This window comes from Calidris pugnax, unplaced genomic scaffold (genome assembly GCF_001431845.1).
Source record: "Calidris pugnax isolate Ruff unplaced genomic scaffold, ASM143184v1 scaffold103, whole genome shotgun sequence".
NCBI lineage: Eukaryota > Metazoa > Chordata > Aves > Charadriiformes > Scolopacidae > Calidris > Calidris pugnax.
Window position 1 is genome coordinate 15619591 of NW_015090990.1, and position 19588 is coordinate 15639178.

Here is a 19588-nt window from a genome sequence, read left to right on the forward strand (position 1 = left end):
GTCCATAGAGGGGGCGGGGGAGCTGCTCTTTCCCCAGCTGCCCTGCCTGTGCCTGGCTCAGACCCTACAGCCCATGCTGTATCTCCTCTTCAGACTCTGCAGCAGGATGTGCTCGAGCCCACAGTAATGACAGGAAAACATCTAAAGGTTTCCAGCTTTCATTTCAAAGATTCCTACTAACCCACCTGGCCCAGGAACCCTTCCAGTAACAACTCAGTCTGGGGCTGAGCCTACACTGCTGAATCCAGTGGGAGTTTTGCCATCAACTTCAATGAGAATAGGATCACACCTCGGTGCTTTGTTTTGCCAGTGTTCGTTCCTTGCCTCGGGCAGGAACCTGTTTGTTTGTTTGCTGCCTGCGCTCACTTCCAACATCAATAGGACTAGCTAAAAGCATTCAAGCCATCAGATTTGGGGAAGTGCTCCAAAGTTTGTTTGCTTATCTGAACCATCCCAGGCACTCAGATTCACACAACTGGGCTGGAAATAACCTCAAGAGAGATGGTTTTCCCAGGCAGACTCTACAGCTTCCACTCGGGCTGGGCATGTCCTGGGGGGGGAAACAGCACTTGTGCTTCAGGGAAGAGAGGGGAAGTGCAGAGGAGCATGTGAATGGCAAATAGCTTTAAACCAAGAGACTAATTTGCCGCCTTACCAGCAGCCCCATCAAAAACTGACTTGATTTAGTTCACGACTAGGGCAAAGAGTCCAACCTTATATGACTAGCATTCTTCTATCCAGACTGGTTTGTGTAATCCAGATGTGAGCTAAGTACTTGGTACCAGTATGTGGCTGGAGCTGCTCCGAGCCCCTTAGGGAGGCTCCAAGGAGGGGAAAGGGGTGCTGCCTCTCTGGCTGGCACAGCTATTGACCCAAACACCAGCTCAGCATCCCTCTTCTATGTGTTTGCTGGTGTGGTGGGATGCTCCCACAGGAAGGTGTCCTCTAACTCCTGCATTTCTGTCTGCTCCAGCCACAAAAGGCACCAGCGTCACGGCACAGGTCAATTCTGCCCCACTGGAGACCATTCTATCAAGCCTGAAAGCAACTCAGACTTGGTAACTGCTTACAATGACTAGACTTGTTTTTACTGGAGCTATTTCCATGCTGCCTAGGTGCCTGTCTTCTCCCTCCCAGCTCTGCCACTAGCACCCTCCACAGCAGCAGAGAACAGCACTGCTACTCAGCAAAACAGAGCTAAACCAGAGTCACCATCCAGGGTTCTGAGCACTTGCACATTCTCTGTTCTCTGTATAGTTTCTTTGCTAGTGAGGCCTTAATGCTTGCACTTTTAGATTGTCCCCCTCTGTATAGCATTAGGATACGTAATCATCATCACTGAGAGTTTTTAACCTTGTATGAGCAAATGACTGTCATTAAAAAAATTCTAATTCTTTGTGATCAGCTTATCCCAAACACGAGCATTTCTTTCCTCCCAGACTACCCTTCCCAACTTGTAGACTACCCAGCCAAGCCTTCAACAGCTCAGAGAAGAAAGTGCTTCCTCCAGCTGTCTGCTCTGTGCTTGCTCCCTATCCAAATTAAACTTGCTGTGGACAGCGACACATTCCCATTTCACGCTGGTTTGATTAATGTGTCTCAGCTAATTGTGTGAAGGATTCCAGTCCTTTCGGCTGTGAGACCAGGTTATTGTTCAGCCAATCGTGGCTACCATGTGAAAATGGAGGCTGTTTAGTGTTCATGCACCAGAATCAAAGGAGGGGCATCTTGGACTGGGTCACAGAGCAACACCCACTTCTTTGAAAAGATGTTACTATGCTCTACTAAACCTGTAAACCTCTTGCTTAAAGCATGTCTTCTCCCTCCTCCTCTCCCCCCTGCTCTTTTTCCCCCCTTCTGGATAGACAGGCTCCCCCCACCACTCTCTTAGGGTACAAGCGAGAAAGAATGGCTAGATTGTAGAGGGGTAGATTTCACATTCTAGGGTTTTTAATATTTCACTTTTATATTTCTTTTAGAGAATGATCCTGCTGAGAGGCTGAGAATCGGTGCTTATCACTTCCCCCTCACTGACACTTGAATATATTTTCCCAAGAGAAAACATTAAACAAAAAGAGAGAGAAAAAGAGAGAAGGGGGGGAGAGGAGAGTGACTGAGCTAGCTTTTCAAAGCATACTTCTCAACCTACCCACATCAAAATAAGAGACAACTGGCCCTTTGAAGTCCAGGACACAGACTTCTCTACCAACCCATGTGGAAATAAAAGAAGCCAGCTTTATAAATCACACAGATTTCTCACCTTGCCCACATCAAAATCAGGGACAGTGACCTTTAAAACTGAGGTTTAAAGGCCCCCAAACCAATCTCCATAAAAATAAGGGGAGTTCAGACAAACTATGTCTCCAGGTATCTGTCAGCTTTTCCAGTCTAAACCAGGAGAGATCAGTCCTTTGCACTGAGGAGTGGAGACTAACTATATTGTCAGCACTTGCAGCAATGAAATCTTCCATCAGCCTAACACATACCCAGTGCTCAGTGAGGCAACTTTGCCACGCCTGTACCTTTGCTTGTATCCTTTGCCAATCCCAGTGTTGTAGGCCCTACAACAACACTGTTGTTAAGTCGCTCAAGGGATTTAGTAAAACTGGAGCACGGGATTTTTCATAAGGAGAATTACTGGCCCAAAAATTAAGTGGCTGGTGGCTCAGGGAAAAAAAGCTGGCAATCTTCTGAGTTAAATCCTACCTGGGTTATAGTTGGGGAGCTTGGAAAGTCCTGGCCAGGTGTCCTCAGTTGGGACTCCCAATACCTGTGAAAAGAAGAAAGAGAGCGAGAAGAGCAATAATCTCTGTCTGCCAATACCCTGCCTTGGTGTGTAGCTGGAGGAATCAGTCTCAATGGAGAGAAACTGTGGCCTTTACTGTAAATTAGTGCAGGTTCACACCGCCTTGGCTGGTGCTGGATCTACCACTGTGCATGAAGGACACTGACATTTTAGCACTTGATTTTATAGCAAAAAGGGTCCTGCTGAGATTGAATGTTGTTGCTGCTGGGAACATCAGCGCAGGTGTATGCAGCTTCACTGCCAGGTGTCACTCCTGCATATGTTTGCCAGCCCAGGAGTCACACTGTTCAGCCCCTTTTTGTTGTTGAAGATGTCTACCTGTGCCACAGTCACACTAAGGACTTAGAGTAAGCCCACTTGCACAAGCAGCAGCCGATACACTCAGTGTCAGCACAGGCTGAGAGCTGCGATAGAAACCCCTGCCGTTGTGAGGTGAAAAAGGAAGACTGGCAGACAGGTCTACTGGCAGGTGCTAGAAAGTGGTCCAGTGGCTCATCCTGAGGGTCCAAAGCTTCGCAGTGTCTTTGGCCTTTATTATGAATTGTGGGCTTCAGAAGTAGGTCCTCACTGAGCAAAGTTTGGGCCAGGAAAGTTTCCTCCAACCTCATTTTAGTTGCTGAAATGTGTGACATCAACTATATCTGGATTTCTGTGCTGGCTGCAGCTGCGGATGTTTAGTGTTACTATTACACTTGCCACATCCAAAGTGCCCTGTGCCTATTGATATGGATGAGTTGTGCTAAAGAGGTAAAGCCACATATTTGAGAAGAGTTCACAGCATGTGATATGGTATTATAATCCAAGCATTCAAAGCTTATCGTCTACACAACCCCCAAAATTATCAGATTTCCTTAGAAAAGGTGAACTTTTAATGTAAAAGATATCAGGGGATTTTATTCACTTTCTCTTCTCCAGTGTTAGATTTGTCTCACATTAGTTACACTTCAACAATTCCTTTTCCTTAAAATGAAAGCTGAGATCTATGATATGGGGAATTTGGCCTCAGAAACTTGTGATAAGATTGCAAGAGAACAGGCATCAGTAAATAAATACATTAAAGAAGGAAAAAACATAAAGCCTGGTTGCTGCAGTTGTTACGCATCTGGTAGCTGATTGCTTTTCTCACTCCCAGTTGGGAAACAGCTGTGGGGACAATTACAGCTACCTGGAGAAGACAGTCACAAGCAGGAACTGCATCTGTGGGGAAAACAAGCTAGGGTGGCTTATGTGGCCCATGTTTCCAAACTGCTGATGGACTTTTTGCTACAGCAAAGACCAAGGGGTAGGACCCTAGTCTCTGCTCACCTGTAAAATTAGTCTTGGAAATTTTAAAGCTCCCCAAAGAGAAGGTGTCTTGCAGTGTTCAGCTGTATGAGGATGTTGGGAGGTGACTTGCACTCAGGGTAATTTGCCAGCTCTGGATGAGGATGCATGCTGGACCTGTATGTGTATCATGTAAGTAGGGCAGGTCTGCCCAAAGCAAGCTCTGTGTGCACAGGAGAGTTGGTATCCACATCCAGAATTTGCTTGCTTTTGCTGTCTTCTTAGTTTTCCAGGAAGCCACAGCAAAATGCCAAAAATATTCTGCACTAATCCATATGTGTGTGTTCTGAAGTGCCATGCCTGTATTCGTGTGTCCTCATTCTTCAAATGAACCATCAGGCATCAGTCCTAAAGGCATTAGGTGGGGCTGGGGAAGTTCGGTACATAGTAAAATCATACCCTCCAGAGACAGCTCAGCACTCTGACTCTCCTTGGTGAAGAGTTGAAGAAAACAGTTATTTGGGCATGTTTGCACTTTGCTACATAAGGTTTTCAGCAAATGCTTAAATTTTGCTGAGTTGAGGTGTGAAAGCATTCAGAACACCAATCATTGAATGCCATATGAATGTGTATTTATATTTATCTTTTCTGTGTCTTTTCTTTACAGAAGTTGCTATTCCAAACCATAAATTTGGATCTGCTTTTGAATTTCCAAGGTAATGGGGCAGGTGACTTTTTTTTTCCTTCTTTCTTTTTTTTTTCTTCCCCTCCCCCAAGACCTTTAATGAAATTGCTTGCCAAATCAGACAATGAGTTAGAACAATCCCCATAGTATATATTTTTAATTGAAATTAATTATATCTGTTGCGTATCTGCCCTAGATCTAGCTGTTAACACTCTGGTCCATGCCATCAGACAAAGCAAGCCAGCTTCTCTGTACTTGCTACTCTGCCGTGCTTCCCCAAGCAGGCACTTTTTACTATAACGAAAGGTCTTGGTGCAGATCAGTTCAGTCTCCACTTTGGAAAAGGCACAGTTTCAGCAAGTGCTTTAAGTTGGTATAAATCCTTGTCCTGTCCCTCTAACTGCCTCCTTCTCCTGTGATGAACCAGCTGAAGGAAGCAGCCTAGCTGATTTTGCTTAGTTTTGTTGGAAAGTTATGTTTTATGTACAGAAAAGCCTTGTAGTCATTCATTTGGCACTTGTCACGTGGTCAGCTCAGCTAGAGAAGCATGCTGGTGGCATTCTACAGCCTAATCCAGCCCACGTGAAGTCCTTCTCAGCACAGTGTTAATCAATAAGATGGAATTTTTGAATGGGAAACCTATGCCTGATCTCTTGGAATTTGGATGATAGATCTTAATGCTTACTCTCCATGCCATGAGAGAACTGGAGACACTGCAGTTTGTGTTCACTCAGGCCATACTTCCATAACCAGTACTGCCGGCCTAATTACCTCCTTCCTCTTCACCCCCTTCCCATTTGGTCCTGCTCCTGTGTCATCCCTTCATGAGTACCGGTCATTAGTGCTACTGTTTGTGCAGCCAGATGATGAACTGGGTAAATAAACTGTTCTTGTTTAGAGTAACCCAGAGAGAAAACCAAGTTACAGGTTCCCCAGTTCACGTAGCCCCACGTGTGAGGGGTAACACGGGAGCTGGAATAAGCAGCCAGGGATAGAGATAGGGGATGGAGACTGCTTAGGGTGACACTTCCCTCTAGAAGAAATGTTGGTGAAATAAGTCAGTCCATCCTGATGATTCAACAGGACAAACACGTTTCACAGAATGGGGATTTTCCAGCTATATAGCTATGGGGTGTTTGAACCAACAGTCCTCTGTGGAGATAAGCTTGCTGGGCGATACAGACTCATGCACACAAATGCAGATGGTCTCTAAACCAGAGCAGGGTGCCTCTATTATTAGTACATGAAAGGAACTGACTATTAGAAAACAGTAGGAATCCCCGTTCTGAACCTTACACTTGGCAAAATATCTCAAGTTAGGCATCGAAAGCCTCTAAGGAGCTTTGAAATCTTGGCCTAACACAGAGCCTCATTCCAGGCTGTATAATAACATAAAACCCTCTGTGAAAGGCACTAATTATTTCATGGCTCTTAAAGCTTCCTCATGATTTTTAAATAAGTTTTTTTTTGCCTTCTGTAGCACAAATCCTATTAATCACGGTATTAGTTATAATACCAGAGAAATGAAGATAGGGCTATAACCCTCCAACTGCAAAACCACAGGAAATGTATCCAGAGATTTCAGAGCTGTAAGTGGAAGGATATCCTTCATTCACACTCTGGGAAACTGGGCCCTGCCCTGGCTTTGAACCCTGTTAATTGGCCAAGTATGGATTATTTTTTTTTCCACAATAATTCTTTTTTTTTTTTTTCTTCACTCTCTATGAAAGAGAAATTCAGCATTTATTTAAATGGGCTGAACTCAAGTCTAAGAACTGGACCCCCTTGTCTGTCTTTTTATCACATTTTAGCTAAAAGCAGAGAGGAAAACCCTACCAGGCTGGAGTGTTTCTGGATGAAGGGATTAGGAGGGAAAATTCTGATTTAGAGAGACTTGAGGCTATAAAGTTCTTCCTCACCACTTCCCAAATTTCAGTTTTCTGCACTTTACCCTTTGAAAACACACGTCTGGGGAAGCACTCTATGCAGAAGAGTAAATCCCTGGGAGGAGGTGTTAAAGGCAGACACCTACAGCAAAACCCAATAGGAATCTATAGGCTGATCTTCCTGAAGAATCAGTAAGAGGGTGAGCAGCGAGCAGTAAGGCACAGAATCTGCTAGTGCTGGTAACTGCCTCGGTTCTACCAAGCTGCACGAAGGATGTGGCTCTGTTTCAGTTTCCCCAGCAGAAAAAATGGCTTAAGAGGCTCCCGAGTACGTCTGCTCTCACTCACTGCTGCCTTTATAAAGTAATCTCACACTTTCCATTATGCCAAAGCAGTCTCTAGGGCTGCACCATAAACTGGATGATACAAAATGTTCCAAGTTAAAATGAAGAAGGATCTCTGAAAAACCTCAGGGTCTTGCCATTTTCAAGGCAGTTTAAGAGCGGTATTAGAGCTCCTTTGTGAGAATACGGTGTGCTGTATCCTACAGTAAGTAAAGGATTTAACAAGAAGGAATAGAATTTGCAGTACCTGCACACCTTTTATGCCTTCTTCAATTTGATGTCACTTTAATTGGCTTTAAATTTTTGATGAGATGACAAACATCAAAGGAAAGTCATTTGATTTACTCCTGTCTCTGGAAGAAAGTTGCCAAATGTAAAATGGGTTACAAAGTCTCCTATGAACTTGGCAGATTGGACCAAATTATTTCTGCTATTCATAGGACCTAGGCTTAGGACTTCAAAATGAAGTAAAGGGCTGGGGCAACATATTCTTTTTTTCTCCCATTTAATGGTATATTTTACTCACCTCCCAGATCTTTGCCAGCTGTTCACGAGTACCAGAAGTTCCTGCAAATATTGGTTGGCCCTGGATCATTTCAACAAATATACAGCCTGCACTCCTGCAAGAAACCCAAGGTATTAACTCATGGCATATATATGATTGTTGAGATGGGCAGGGGGGAAAGGAAGAGAGGTAATTGTTGGAATAGAGATTTAGAAATTCTGATTTGTAAATGCAGAAATCCTGACAGAAGCTGCAAAACCTGTATACTTTGCAACTTGAGTCTGAAAAGTACCAGTCTGTTGTGTAGGTATTGTATATACCCACCTCATGTCATCTAGTGAGAGTGTGTGCAGGATGCAGGGTGTTTGTAGATGTGTGAATAAACACATGTTTTGATATACCTCTATAGTGCAGTGGTAGGCAGGATATAGCATTATGAAAAAAATTCCTACTGATTGTGGAAAGTCAGGAAGGTTTCCTTTGGGAAGGGACATCTTATACATCCCTGGTCTTGCAGCGCTGTTCTAAGCACTTGCAACTGGCACTTGTAGGAAGTTGTATGTGGTATCATTAGCCTCTTCCAAGTTCTAGAGATTGAAACACTTGAATTAAAAAGGTGACAAGTCAAATAGGGTGGGAGCAGGCTAGAGATTCATGACATTGATATCCCTCCAGGATTTTAGAAAAAAATAAAGCAGTCAAGGTTCCACATAAGTCTGTTCACATCTCCTTTTTCTCATCAGTACTATCCCTGCCCTTCACCAGCAATATAAGACAGGTGATATCCTTGGAAAAGAAACCTGCTAAGCACCCGTCTTTTTTTCTGGCACCAAACAATTTGTTTCAGGTCTCTTTCAATTTATGCTGTTACAAACCCATCCAAAAAAAGATGGTTGTTGCAGAAACCTGTGGAATACTAGGTTGTTTTCCAGGAGAAAAAGATGCAAAATTGGAGTGATAACAGTAGGAAAGACAAACAGGGAACTACTACGCAGCAGTTGAAGGATACATTAGATGCAGAAAGAACACAGAGGCACTAACCACTGGAGCAATTTTTCGTTCAAAAGAAATTAGTTCTTCACTGGAAGACTGAAGGCAAGATTTCATAGCATAAAGAACTCAGTGACAATAGCAAGTTAAAGTATTCTTATTTTTATGCCATTCCCTGCTCTGCATTTGTGCCAAAGCAAACCAGCCAGCTTAAAAAAAAACAAACACAAAACAAACAAACTCTAAAAAATGCTTAATTTTACTAAGGTGGATTAGTCCTGGCAATAACGATGAAATAGTTGTGGTCAGAGTAGATTTACCTATTTGCAATTATTTACATCTCTTATTGTGTGGTATAAAATTCTGCTCATTTACTTTTTAATCTTTTTTTCTCCAATTTTTTTTCTATGTTTCCTGTCTTTTCAGTATGCTCCATCCCAACTTTTCAGGCTTCAGTCTCAATCTTCTTTGGTTATAGCAAATTTGAGTCCTTTAAGCCCAGATGTTGAAAACCCAGTTTTGTCTAACAGACTCTGAAAGTATTATTTTCGTTTGCTGAGCTACAACTAGTAATCGCTTCTGGTCATCTGTACTGCTGTGTTACCCCTTGCACCTTGTTTTTGCAATATTGTAGATGCTTTTCCCACCTGGCTGTGGTCAGTTGTAAGCCTGACATGCAACTCATCTGCGGTATTCATTTTGGTCATCCTTGCACATCAGGTGATGCCAAGCCTGTTTGCAGATCCATATCTAATGCTGTTTTCGCAAACATCTGTGCTGCACTTTCCCTTAGCTTCCTGTACCCTAACCTTGTGGTCTTGTGGACTTAGCTCTTTACTTGTTTAATATGTTCTTACAGGGTCCAGGCGTCATGAAACCTAAACCACAGCTTTTGCAACTTAGATTTTTTTTGTGTTTCATAGCACTACCACATCACGAGATATTGTTCTGGAGCCCACAGATTGATTCTACTGAGACCAGTGTCATACCAACCCTCTGTTTTCACAGCCGATGCACATGCCCAAATGGCTCACCCTATTTTGCAACCACAGGGGCTGCTGTAATCCACTGATCCCATTGCACAAGTTTAACTGTATATGGTCAAAGTGATTTGGGTCCTCTTGATTTGTAAGAAGAGGAGAATCAGCAATATGTGGTTTTGGAGCAAATGATCCTGATGTTCACCTATAGTTTGGGTTCTGATATCTCAGCTAGAAATGGCAACAGCAGAAACTTTGTATGAATTCACTACAGCCCCTAAATGAGACAGATGCAACTAGACCTTCTATAGAGATTCCTTCTAATAAACAGTGCTGGCTGTACTGTTTCCTAAATCGAATTTAAGAGACTGAGGATTTGGGGACTGGAGGTACATAGCAGTTTCTAAGGAAAAGGGGCTAGTAACAGTGAAAGTGCCCTATAAATGTGGTCCTTGTGACCTAACTGCTCTGCTGCAGAGGGCTAAGGCAACAGATCTCATGGCAGACAGAAAACCAGATCTGCTATGGTTTCTGTTACTGCTGAGAAGGTTTGAAAATCCAGACAGAGCAATAAATGGAAGTAAGAACGAGAAAGCTGGTTTTTTTCCTAGATTCAGCTAGCATTTGCTAAGAATTACTCATGAGCAAAGAGTTCAAGAATTCAAATCTAATAAAACGGTCTTTTCACTAGTGGACAAGCTGACAGTTTGAGGAGAGGAGCAATTGTGGGTTGTTGTTACAAATGCACCTTCTGGGAGAGCACTCTATTGTATTCCTGGTTTATTCCCATTATCTGTGGAAGCCTTTAAACCTCAGTGTCTCTAATAAAGACAAAACTATCAGAGCAACCACAACTGCTGGAAAGAAAGGGCTTTTTGTTTCCTGTAGGGAGACTCAGCTGACCAGCTGCCTTTAATGCCTGCTTGATACTGTATTGATTCATCAGTGGCAATTACGACTGTTTGTATCTCTGTGTGTTTCCAGATGAAATGCACTTTTCTTGGCAAAAAAAAAAAGGCCAGAAGTAACTAGAACAACTGATGTATGGGCACTCCCCTCTTCTTCCTACTTATTTTTGTCTACCTGTTAAAGTAGGACTTTAGAAATTTTTAAAAGTAAATATTTTTGAATCATCCTCGTTAAGAGGAGGATCCTAATAATGCTGTCAGAGTAGTAACTGTAAATCCTGTATCTCAGAAGGAAAGCTGAGGCCTCTACTGAAAGGCTGATACGATAACTAGCACTAGTTTCCAAAGATCTAAACTTGGTGTTGTTTTGTTTTTCCTCTTTTTCCTTCTTCTTCCTTTCTACCCCTCTGGTATTTATTTCCAAGATCCCCTTGCCCCTTCAAGTGTACAAGTTTCTCAGAGGGACTGAGTCCCATGTAGCTGCCTCAGGAGAGTCATGGTGGAGGAAGGGGTATTTCAGGCCTAACCGTGACGTTTCAGCATGTGCCGGATACGCACGTGAAGCGAGGCAGCGACTGCTAAAGTAATAGGAGAGGTGTAACTGGTTATAGGGCTGTTTAGTTTCAGTGAGCGTAAACAGAGCTGATTCAGACAGCAAGGTTGCCTCTGATCCCTGGGGCAGGTCTGAACACTGCACTCGCTCCTCAGCCTGCAGTGCTGCATCACACAGCAGAGAGATGACTTCATCAGGATTAAGATCTAAGATAACTCTGTGGTATCTCAGAGTTCCCTCCCCACAGTTTTTCTGGCATTGGGAGATTGCAATTTTATATTTAACCAGAAATATATCCTTTCTCTTGTTCCTCACCAAGTGTGGGCTGTAAAATGAAGCCCTTAGCTTACATCTCCCAATTTGGCATGGTGGGGCAATGCAAACCAGGCTGGGGAGAAGGCTGTAGTGGGCCTGGCAGGTCCACATTAAGTGACTGCACCAGAACTCCTAAATCTACTCGGAAAGATTCCTGTGATTTTATTTTATTTTATTTTTTAATTGAAGATTATACAAGGAAATCCTGACTGAAAAGAAGACATGACTTAGGCACTCATGATGTTAGCAGCTACTAGTGCGGCACGTGCATAAAGCACTTGGTGTTTTTAAAAAAAAAAAAAAAAAGTCTTTCTGATATGCAGTGTAATCTCCCTGAAACGTTAGTCTCCCTGAAATCCCTTAATTGAATCTTTTAAAGTCCTGAAGAGATAGCGAGGGAAAAAGAGACAGAAAAAAGATACAGAGAGATTAAAGCAGCTTTTCTAGTTAGTCCAAGAGCAAGTGAGTCTCCTTCTATATCTCTTTCTTCATCTATTCAAGACCTCATTCACTTCCCATGTGCCTCCCACTGACAGTATTGCTGCTCAAGCACGCTATGCATGAATTGCCATAATGTTTTATTTTGTTATAATTGGTTTCTTTAAACCAAGGCTTTAACACCCACTGTCTCATGCCATTACCAAGGGCATTCTGACCTGCCTTCATGTAAATTGCAGCATCCAAAAGACATAGGGTTTTTTTTTCCTTTCTTCCCAACAGACAAGTAACATCTGTGTGAATTCACATTATTTCCTAATAGACAAAAATTGAACTTAAATGCAGTGTACATCAAGATAATAAATGACTCTTGTTAGAGGAAGTTACTGAATAGAGCTCACCGAAGTACTCTCTATTCTCTCAGCGTGACATCTTTCTCTAGGGCAAACACTTTGAATGTTGTTATTATAAGGAGGCATTATAACAAAGGTGCCTATAGTGTGGATGTAGTTCAGTGGGACTGAGCTTACTGTGCTGTTAGAGCTGGTCAGAGAGCTGGATGGGATCTTTGTGTACTACTCCTATGTTGCTATTCATTACACTAGAGCAGAGTTATGTAGCAGGGATGTTGGTTTTGCAGAGGCAGAAATGCCAGGCTTTCTGTGCGTAGCCGGGGCTTTGGACAGGGGTCAACTTTCAGGAAAAAAAATCCACAGGCTCATACCAGTATCTGCCTAATACAAACCCTCCAATCTGCTGGGCAGGCATCTTCTTCAAACTCAGCAGACGTTCCTGAGAGACTGTCTGGAGGGGAGAGGTGACGGGTAACGGGGGAGAGAAGACAGGACTATTTAAACTGACTTAGCAGCTGGAAGCCATTAGAATTCAGCAAGGTTTTCCTCCTTGGAGAAATCTTTCTGCAATTAAATTAGCAGCAGGTCTAGGGAAGTGAACAAAGTAAAAACTCCTGTTTCCCTCAACTGCCCTCCAGACTTATGCCATCGGAGCCTCTGATAAGCCGCAGATCGCTGGAGGGGGATACAGCCTGAGAAGACCTGGAGCTTTGCTGTTTGTAAGCTTACCCAACCCTCTTCCTGCACATTCTTCAGCCTGCTATGATCCCACCCCTTCCCAGCCTTTCACCCTGCAGAAGTGTTTCTGTTAAGAAAAGTCCTGGTGTGACAGGCACAGACAGAAAATTAACTGGTCTGAAGAAACAGTGAAGCAGCAATACTATCTACATGTGCAAAATTGCCCAGAATAAGGGTGGTCTCCTACAGCTTCATGAGCTGCTGGTTGTCCATGAGTAAGTCTGGACTATGTTGCTGCAAGGGGGCTCAGGCTGGTGTAGAAGTCAGCCAGAAAGTGGATGAACCCTAGGGCCCAGCTACGCACCCTGGCCAGCCCAAAAAGTCCACTGGGACCCCTGTGAAGCCCTCATCTCCTCTTTCTGCCTGCTCTCAGAGAGCCCTCTGCCTTCAGGTCTTCCAACATGCAGCTTGTTTCTTGCGATTCCTAGCCATGTTAGGATTTTTGGGTAGAGCTCATAAGGTAAGATTTAACAGAACATAGCCCTTCTATATGAAATGCAGAGTGCATGAGACGTGTTCTTTGAGAAGAAGGACAAAGTATCACAGAAATAATCAAGGTCTCAAACACCTTTCTATCTCCAGCCCCCATCAGAAACCCTTTAATGCCACCTTTTGTTACGAAGGCTGGAGTCATTGTTGGTGCAGTTATGACTGGATCCATTGTTTCTTCATAAAGTCATTGCTGTAGAGAGCTACCACTGACTCAGCTGACCACATAGATAAAAAACAAGAAGTGCATTAAGCAAAGGTGTTCTATTGCAAGATCTGAAAATGTTTCATAAATGTTACCAAAGGAGATGTACATATCTCATAAATATTATCAGATGAGGTTTATATAAATCCATAGCTGAGATGTAGTGACATCATTCCCAAAAACTTCTATGAACCCAGCAGTACAAAACTCTACTGCTCACACATTTGTTGCTTACAGGTGTTAATTCCTCTACAACTGCATCTGCTGTAATTTGGTTGACTTAATTTAATTCAGATAAAGGTGATTTTTTTTCCCAAGGGACCCCAGATGACTTGAAATTGGTCAATACCAGATATCTAGATCAGAAGAATAATCTGTAGCTCCAAGCAACACATCAGGAGGACGGTACCAGAGTGCCACCACTTCAGAGGAGTATGTCTGTCTGGGGATGGACTTGGCACAAGCAAGGCCTGCAAAAAAACCCAAAAAAACACAAGACTGCTGTGTTAGCACAGCCCTTCTACCTGTACAATGCATAGATAATAATAATTGGAATCAAGACATTATTTTCTCTTGTATCTTTAAACACAAACAATCCCAATGCAGTTTACAAGCAATTGACAAAGAAAGTCTGGAACACACCTCTGGGGCAGATGAGATCAAGCAATATGCTGTGTTTTACAGGGCTTTACCATTAGTGACTGAAGCAGCCATCCCAAAGCAATGCCAAGAAAGCCTTTTGGTTTAGCACATTGCTGTGGACTCTACATGTTACATTATGTTCTGAAAAGAGAGGGATTGCTTCTCAATTCTCTTAAACCAGTTTTATGTGGCAGTAATTGCTTTGATTTAAACAAGGTTACTCCCTGCACCTATCAGTATAAAGGCAAGAAAGGCTGTACTGACCACAGAAATAGTTTCCTGAAGTTCAGTTAGAGGTTTTGCTTTTATGCCTTAATTGGAAGTGGATACAGATCTATATGCACACTAAAGGTTTGGTCTGAGCAGATGTATTAGCAGTATCCAAACTGTGACTCACCAAAGTCAGCTAATTTGAGCTCACCAAGGCAACTGATGAGCAAGTTCTGGGGTTTCAGATCACGGTGAAGAATGTGTTGTTGGTGGATGTAAGCCAGGCCGCGCAAAAGCTGGAACATGAAGAGCTAGAAAAAGCCAGCAAAAAACTGAAATGATTTTGTGTGACTTTGCATTGACACATTAATCTCTGACCTTCAGGAGAACTCCTGGAACAAAGCAGAGACAAAGCAAGTAAGAAACCAGTAAGAATCGAAAAAATGAGTAGAGCTGGTTGAGGAAAACTGCAATGGGTATGACTGCCCTGCAGCTTTCTGAAGTTTTCACGGTGGCATATTTGGTCATGGGGGCAGCTACAGTACAGTCCTTAAGTGCACATTTTGGAAATTTAACTTTTCTTTAGAAATGGACTATTGATTGCAGGAACAAGCCGAAACACAGACCCACCTTTCGGAACAGCAGATATTCTGATTTCAGTGTTCAAGACAAAGACCTACAGTCAAGCAAAATGAAGGTTTAAGAAACTGGAAGTTTTGCCCATTTCAGCCAGCTGAGACCAGCAGAGGGAGTTGTGCAGCCGCTGTACACACCACCTCTTCCCAGCATGAGCTGGACCAGTGAACTGACTGACTTGACAATATGTGGAGTGTTACTTTCAAGCTGGGAGAAAACACAAGGACCTATTTTGAACAGATATAGCAAATAAGATATGATGAATGAAGCAAGCAAGCAGGAAAGCAAGCGAGAAAGGAATATCCAACATCCACCACCATGGCCTGGGGTAAAATAAATTGGGCTGAAACAAGGTACGAAATTGGACAATGGGTAGACACAACATAACGAAAGTAATTAGACTTCACCAGAGAAAAGATATTTTCCGCCAGAAGCTTAAGCTGAAGAGGAGGAAAAACAGTGACACCCATAGGTCATTTTTCTACCAGAAAAGTGTCCCTGTAACATTCTGCATACTTGCACCACATTCAATAGGAATCACTCAGAGAAAAAACAAACAACATTTTCCAGCAAAAATGAAGCAAGCTAGATGACCCTCTTAAAGGAGCTGTAAATCATTTTGCAGTTCAGTTCCTGCTGACAATGAGGATTTCAGACAGGAAAGCCAAGCAGCTGGCCAGTGTTTAGTCACAGAAATTGCCAGTGAGTACGTTACAGCCATGTACTCCATGTGCTTTATAAGCCCGCCTGGTAGCAGAGCCCTTGAGATCTGTGCCAAAACTACAACATTTGCATCTTGGACATATCTGAGCTTTAAGGATGTTTAAAATCTGGGCCCCCAAGAAACTTCATTGGTGTTGCTTAACAACTATCTGTAAAAAGATGTGAACAAGGTGGCAACATTTGAAGATGACAGAAGTATTTAGATTAGCCGTGATAGGAAGTGACAGTGAGGAACTTCAGAGAGATCTGACAAAGTCAGATGAATAGGCCGTTTGGTAAGATACAAAGTTATTGTTGACAGCTGTAAGATAAATTAACTGAAGCTGCACAGGGAAAGGACCCAGGCGTTCACTGAGGACATCTGCACTGAAACCTTAAGTCTGCGTGCAGCAATAATCCTGAAAGTTAATTAAATGTGAAGATGCATACAAAGGAGAGTAGGAGACTATTATAACATCAGTCTGTCAAGTAAGGGTACATCTTCAGCACTGCTCAGGTCCAGTAAATCCCAAAAAGCTGCAGTTGAAGCAAAAGGGATTTAAATGACTGTAAATATGAAGCTAGCTCCAGATGAGGAGAGAGTGAGATTTGAGTTTTTAATTAGAGAGATGAATAATGTATACTAATGATAAGAGGATACAAATTTATTTGCTTGCCACAAGATGTCATCGTTCACAAAAGCTGAATGTCCTCTTGCAGGCTCAGAAAATGGGAAGAGGGAATAACTGAAAAAAGACTTAGCAGACTGAGAAGGAAGTTGTTACGTCTTTACCAAAGGCAGCTTTTCTCTTTAGTGTTTTTTTTATATGGAACAAATAAATATTAGTAAGCAATTTACAGTTACCATACATAGAGGAAAATAACCCTTCCTCATGCTTTAATGGATATGAGGCTTCTAAGGAACTCACCATAACATTGCAGGAATGAAGTCCTCCAGGATGCTGGCCCATGTACTGTGCTAGATCTGTGTGCTAAACAAAAGAGGAGAACTTGAGGCAAGGCTACTAGTGTAAAATGCTCCTACCAACTCCTTTTCTGTAAATGGAAAAAATATTCAACCACTACAAAGATGTCTCTTTCACCTTGGTGAACATCTGATCTGATGCAGTGCACAAGGATGTGCTTAAGTGCTGGGTCAAAACAGGGACCTGGCTGACCTGTTACCTCACTCTAGCAGTTTATGACCTGACGTTGATAGTTAACAGATTTCATATTTATGCCAGAATTAATCATAAATCTGCAGTAAGAAGACACAGCCCCTGTATTTTCCTTATAATTTGGTTGATAGCTATCAGCAAAAGCAACAGAAGCAGCAAGACTCACGCTGAGAACTTTTTTATTGGCATTCTGCCCTCCTCATGAGAGCAACCCATAGCTTGGTTATGGTGAGACACTGGGGTCAGTGCCAAATCTGACCCCAACTGGGATGTGAGCTTGTATCATTATTTCCTATCCTTGCTGTGGCTCAAGAACAGTACTTTTATTGTGTTGTCAAGGCAGAAATGAAGGTAAATAGTGTCTGCCAATCTAGTGGAGAAAAGATGTGGAATCATTTTTGCATCCAGCTGTTGCATATACAGAAAAAAAGAGTAAGGATAGAAAGCAGGAAATCAAGAAGGAAAATCAATCATTGCACTAAAGGATTACAACTTGTTTCCTTAGAGATGTCTCATAATGAAGTAAATTCATTATGCAGCCACTTCCTAGTACTTCCCAGTACCAACTCTACAGGAAGTTAGAAAAGATCAACTCACCATGTACTCGAAAACAAATGTTAGTGTCTCCTTGGTCTGGATAATGTCATGAAGCAGTACAATGTTGGCATGTTTCAAACGCTTGAGAAGAGAAGCTGAGGAAACACAAAAGGAAGATCAACTTTGCTGCTGCTGCTGGACATAGAAGGAGACAGTACACACAGCAAGGCAGCGAAAATAAAAACTGGGCAGAAATAGTCCAAACTTGGCAGTTCTGTAAGTAGCAGCAGCTACTGAGTTTGGAGGAGGGTGGAACAGCTACTTAGAGAAGCAAGCATCAGTGCTCTGGGCTTGGCAGGAACCCGTCCATCTCTCAGAGGTGGGATCTTGCCTCTGTCAGAAATAGCAGTTCACAGTTCCCAGCTGTCAGCTTCTCAGCTGAGGAGAAACAATTTCTTCAAGGCAAATGCCGAGAGGCAAAAGCTCCCAGAGCCGGAATGCAGCAGCCACTGGCCTGTCACTGAGCTTTCCATCCTTCTCCCACCCGCTTCTCGGCACGTGCCCTCAGCAAGGCCCTGAGGAGACTTGTGAGGAAAGGTGAGTTTCTATCAGCTCCTAGCTTCACGATATCAGGGTGTGAAAAAGAAATCCCTGTTGATGCAAAGCTGAATTCTGAATTTAGCTCTGTGCTTTTGGCTTGGATAAAGTATATTGGTTACTTTCTCTGATTTAAAACTCAAAGAGCAAAGATGATGAAGTTACCGAGTGAACAGTAACTTGTTTGTATTTATACAACTTCAGCACATTTTTTCTTTCAATCTAGCCATCTAAAAGCATCGTTGCAACTGTGTGGCTTCACAAAGCCTCAGCACACCTAAGGTGTGATGATGGAGAGGGTAGCACATGGAAGAGTCTCTGCCTCCATATAGACCACAGAGCACTGACTGAACCTAAGACAAAAGCTACAGCCTCCTGAGCCTTTCAGCCTTGGGTTATGTTTCTCATGATGGAGCAGGCTCCACCAACACATTCATGGAGGCAGCTTCTCAGCAAGTGTCTCAAAAATAATCTTTATGGGGAAGAGCATCCAAAGCTTCATCATTTGCTACCATAGGTTTAAGACAATAGTTGCCATAGCTCCATACAGAGAAGGGACACAGGGAAGTGGTGGAGCTGGGATTACTCTGCTTGTACATCTCTGGCACTACTGAAAAATCCAAGCCAGCTGTTATACCAAACTGTGCACAGATTGAAGCCCCAAAGCTCAACAAATACAGGGGTCCTGTATTTGTCCTGACTTCAGATTTTAATTCAGCTTCTGACATAGCAGAATAACCTCAGAGCTGCTCCAGACTTACCTCTCCCTGCTGATTAAAACCAAATTAGGTTACTGTCAGACCACACAGTGCTGCAAATTTCATTCAGATACCATACAATCTTGTTTCTGCTGAATTAGCCGAAGCACACAATACAGAGCCTGCACTGGCCGTGGGAGGCCAAATGAGTTTTGGTCCTGGATAAAAGCTGCTTTTTGTTTTTCAAACAATCTGCAAAAGATATTTGAAGAGTTTCATGCTGGCAAAGCAAATTTATACTGGATTAGCACTTCGCCTTTTGTGACCATAACAATTTCACCTGGTTCTAAAAGCCCTACAGCCAGATATACCGTATTACATAGCTATGGCCTAAGCATATGTCAATACTGAGACTGCTGAGCAGTAAGGGATGCCTGATTCAGCATAAAGTCCCTGGAGGTATTTAAGAAACGTATAGACATGGCTCTTCAGGGCATGCTCTAGTGCCCAAGGTTATTGGTTTATGGCGAGGTGTTGAGTGTGGGGTTTAGTTGGTGGGCGCGGTGTTTTTTGTGGGCGTTTGGTGTGGTGTGTTTGTGTGGCGGTTAGTTTTTTTTTTTGTTTGTTTGGTTTGGTTTGGTTTTGGTTTTTTTTTCTGGATGGACTCGATGATCTGAGAGGTCCCTTCCAACCACTAAGATTCTGTGATTCTGTGATAACTACTGGAAACAGCACAACTTATAAATCAGTTCTTGCACAGAGCTTGGTGCTGCAGCAGCTAAACTGCCTCTAGTACAGATGCCAGCCCATTTAGCTACCAGCAGTATGTTTCCAGTGCCCGGCAGCGTGAACTTTAAACGTGCTCCACATTGCACCTAATGGCCTATGAACCCAGTGAAGATACTCTGGCTAGATCCCCATCTGCTATGG

General features: G+C 42.9%; 2 protein-coding genes across 2 annotated transcripts in view; one reads left to right on the forward strand and one right to left on the reverse strand.

Annotated features, from left to right (window-relative positions):
• The window catches only part of CDK15 (cyclin-dependent kinase 15), a 107232-nt gene that overhangs the window by 83716 nt on the left and 3928 nt on the right, over nt 1-19588 (reverse strand). The window contains exons 5-11 of the mRNA XM_014954150.1: nt 17424-17518; nt 16578-16640; nt 14498-14621; nt 13808-13928; nt 7511-7604; nt 2707-2770; nt 1014-1029 (exon numbers count right to left, since the gene is read on the reverse strand). Of these exons, the coding sequence (XP_014809636.1) occupies nt 1014-1029; nt 2707-2770; nt 7511-7604; nt 13808-13928; nt 14498-14621; nt 16578-16640; nt 17424-17518 (577 nt within the window). The remainder of the gene's footprint in view (nt 1-1013; nt 1030-2706; nt 2771-7510; nt 7605-13807; nt 13929-14497; nt 14622-16577; nt 16641-17423; nt 17519-19588) is intronic.
• Nucleotides 7570-19588, forward strand: part of ALS2 (ALS2, alsin Rho guanine nucleotide exchange factor) — a 58981-nt gene continuing 46962 nt past the window's right edge. The window contains exon 1 of the mRNA XM_014954376.1: nt 7570-7620. The gene's annotated coding sequence lies outside the window, so the exon portion shown is untranslated. The remainder of the gene's footprint in view (nt 7621-19588) is intronic.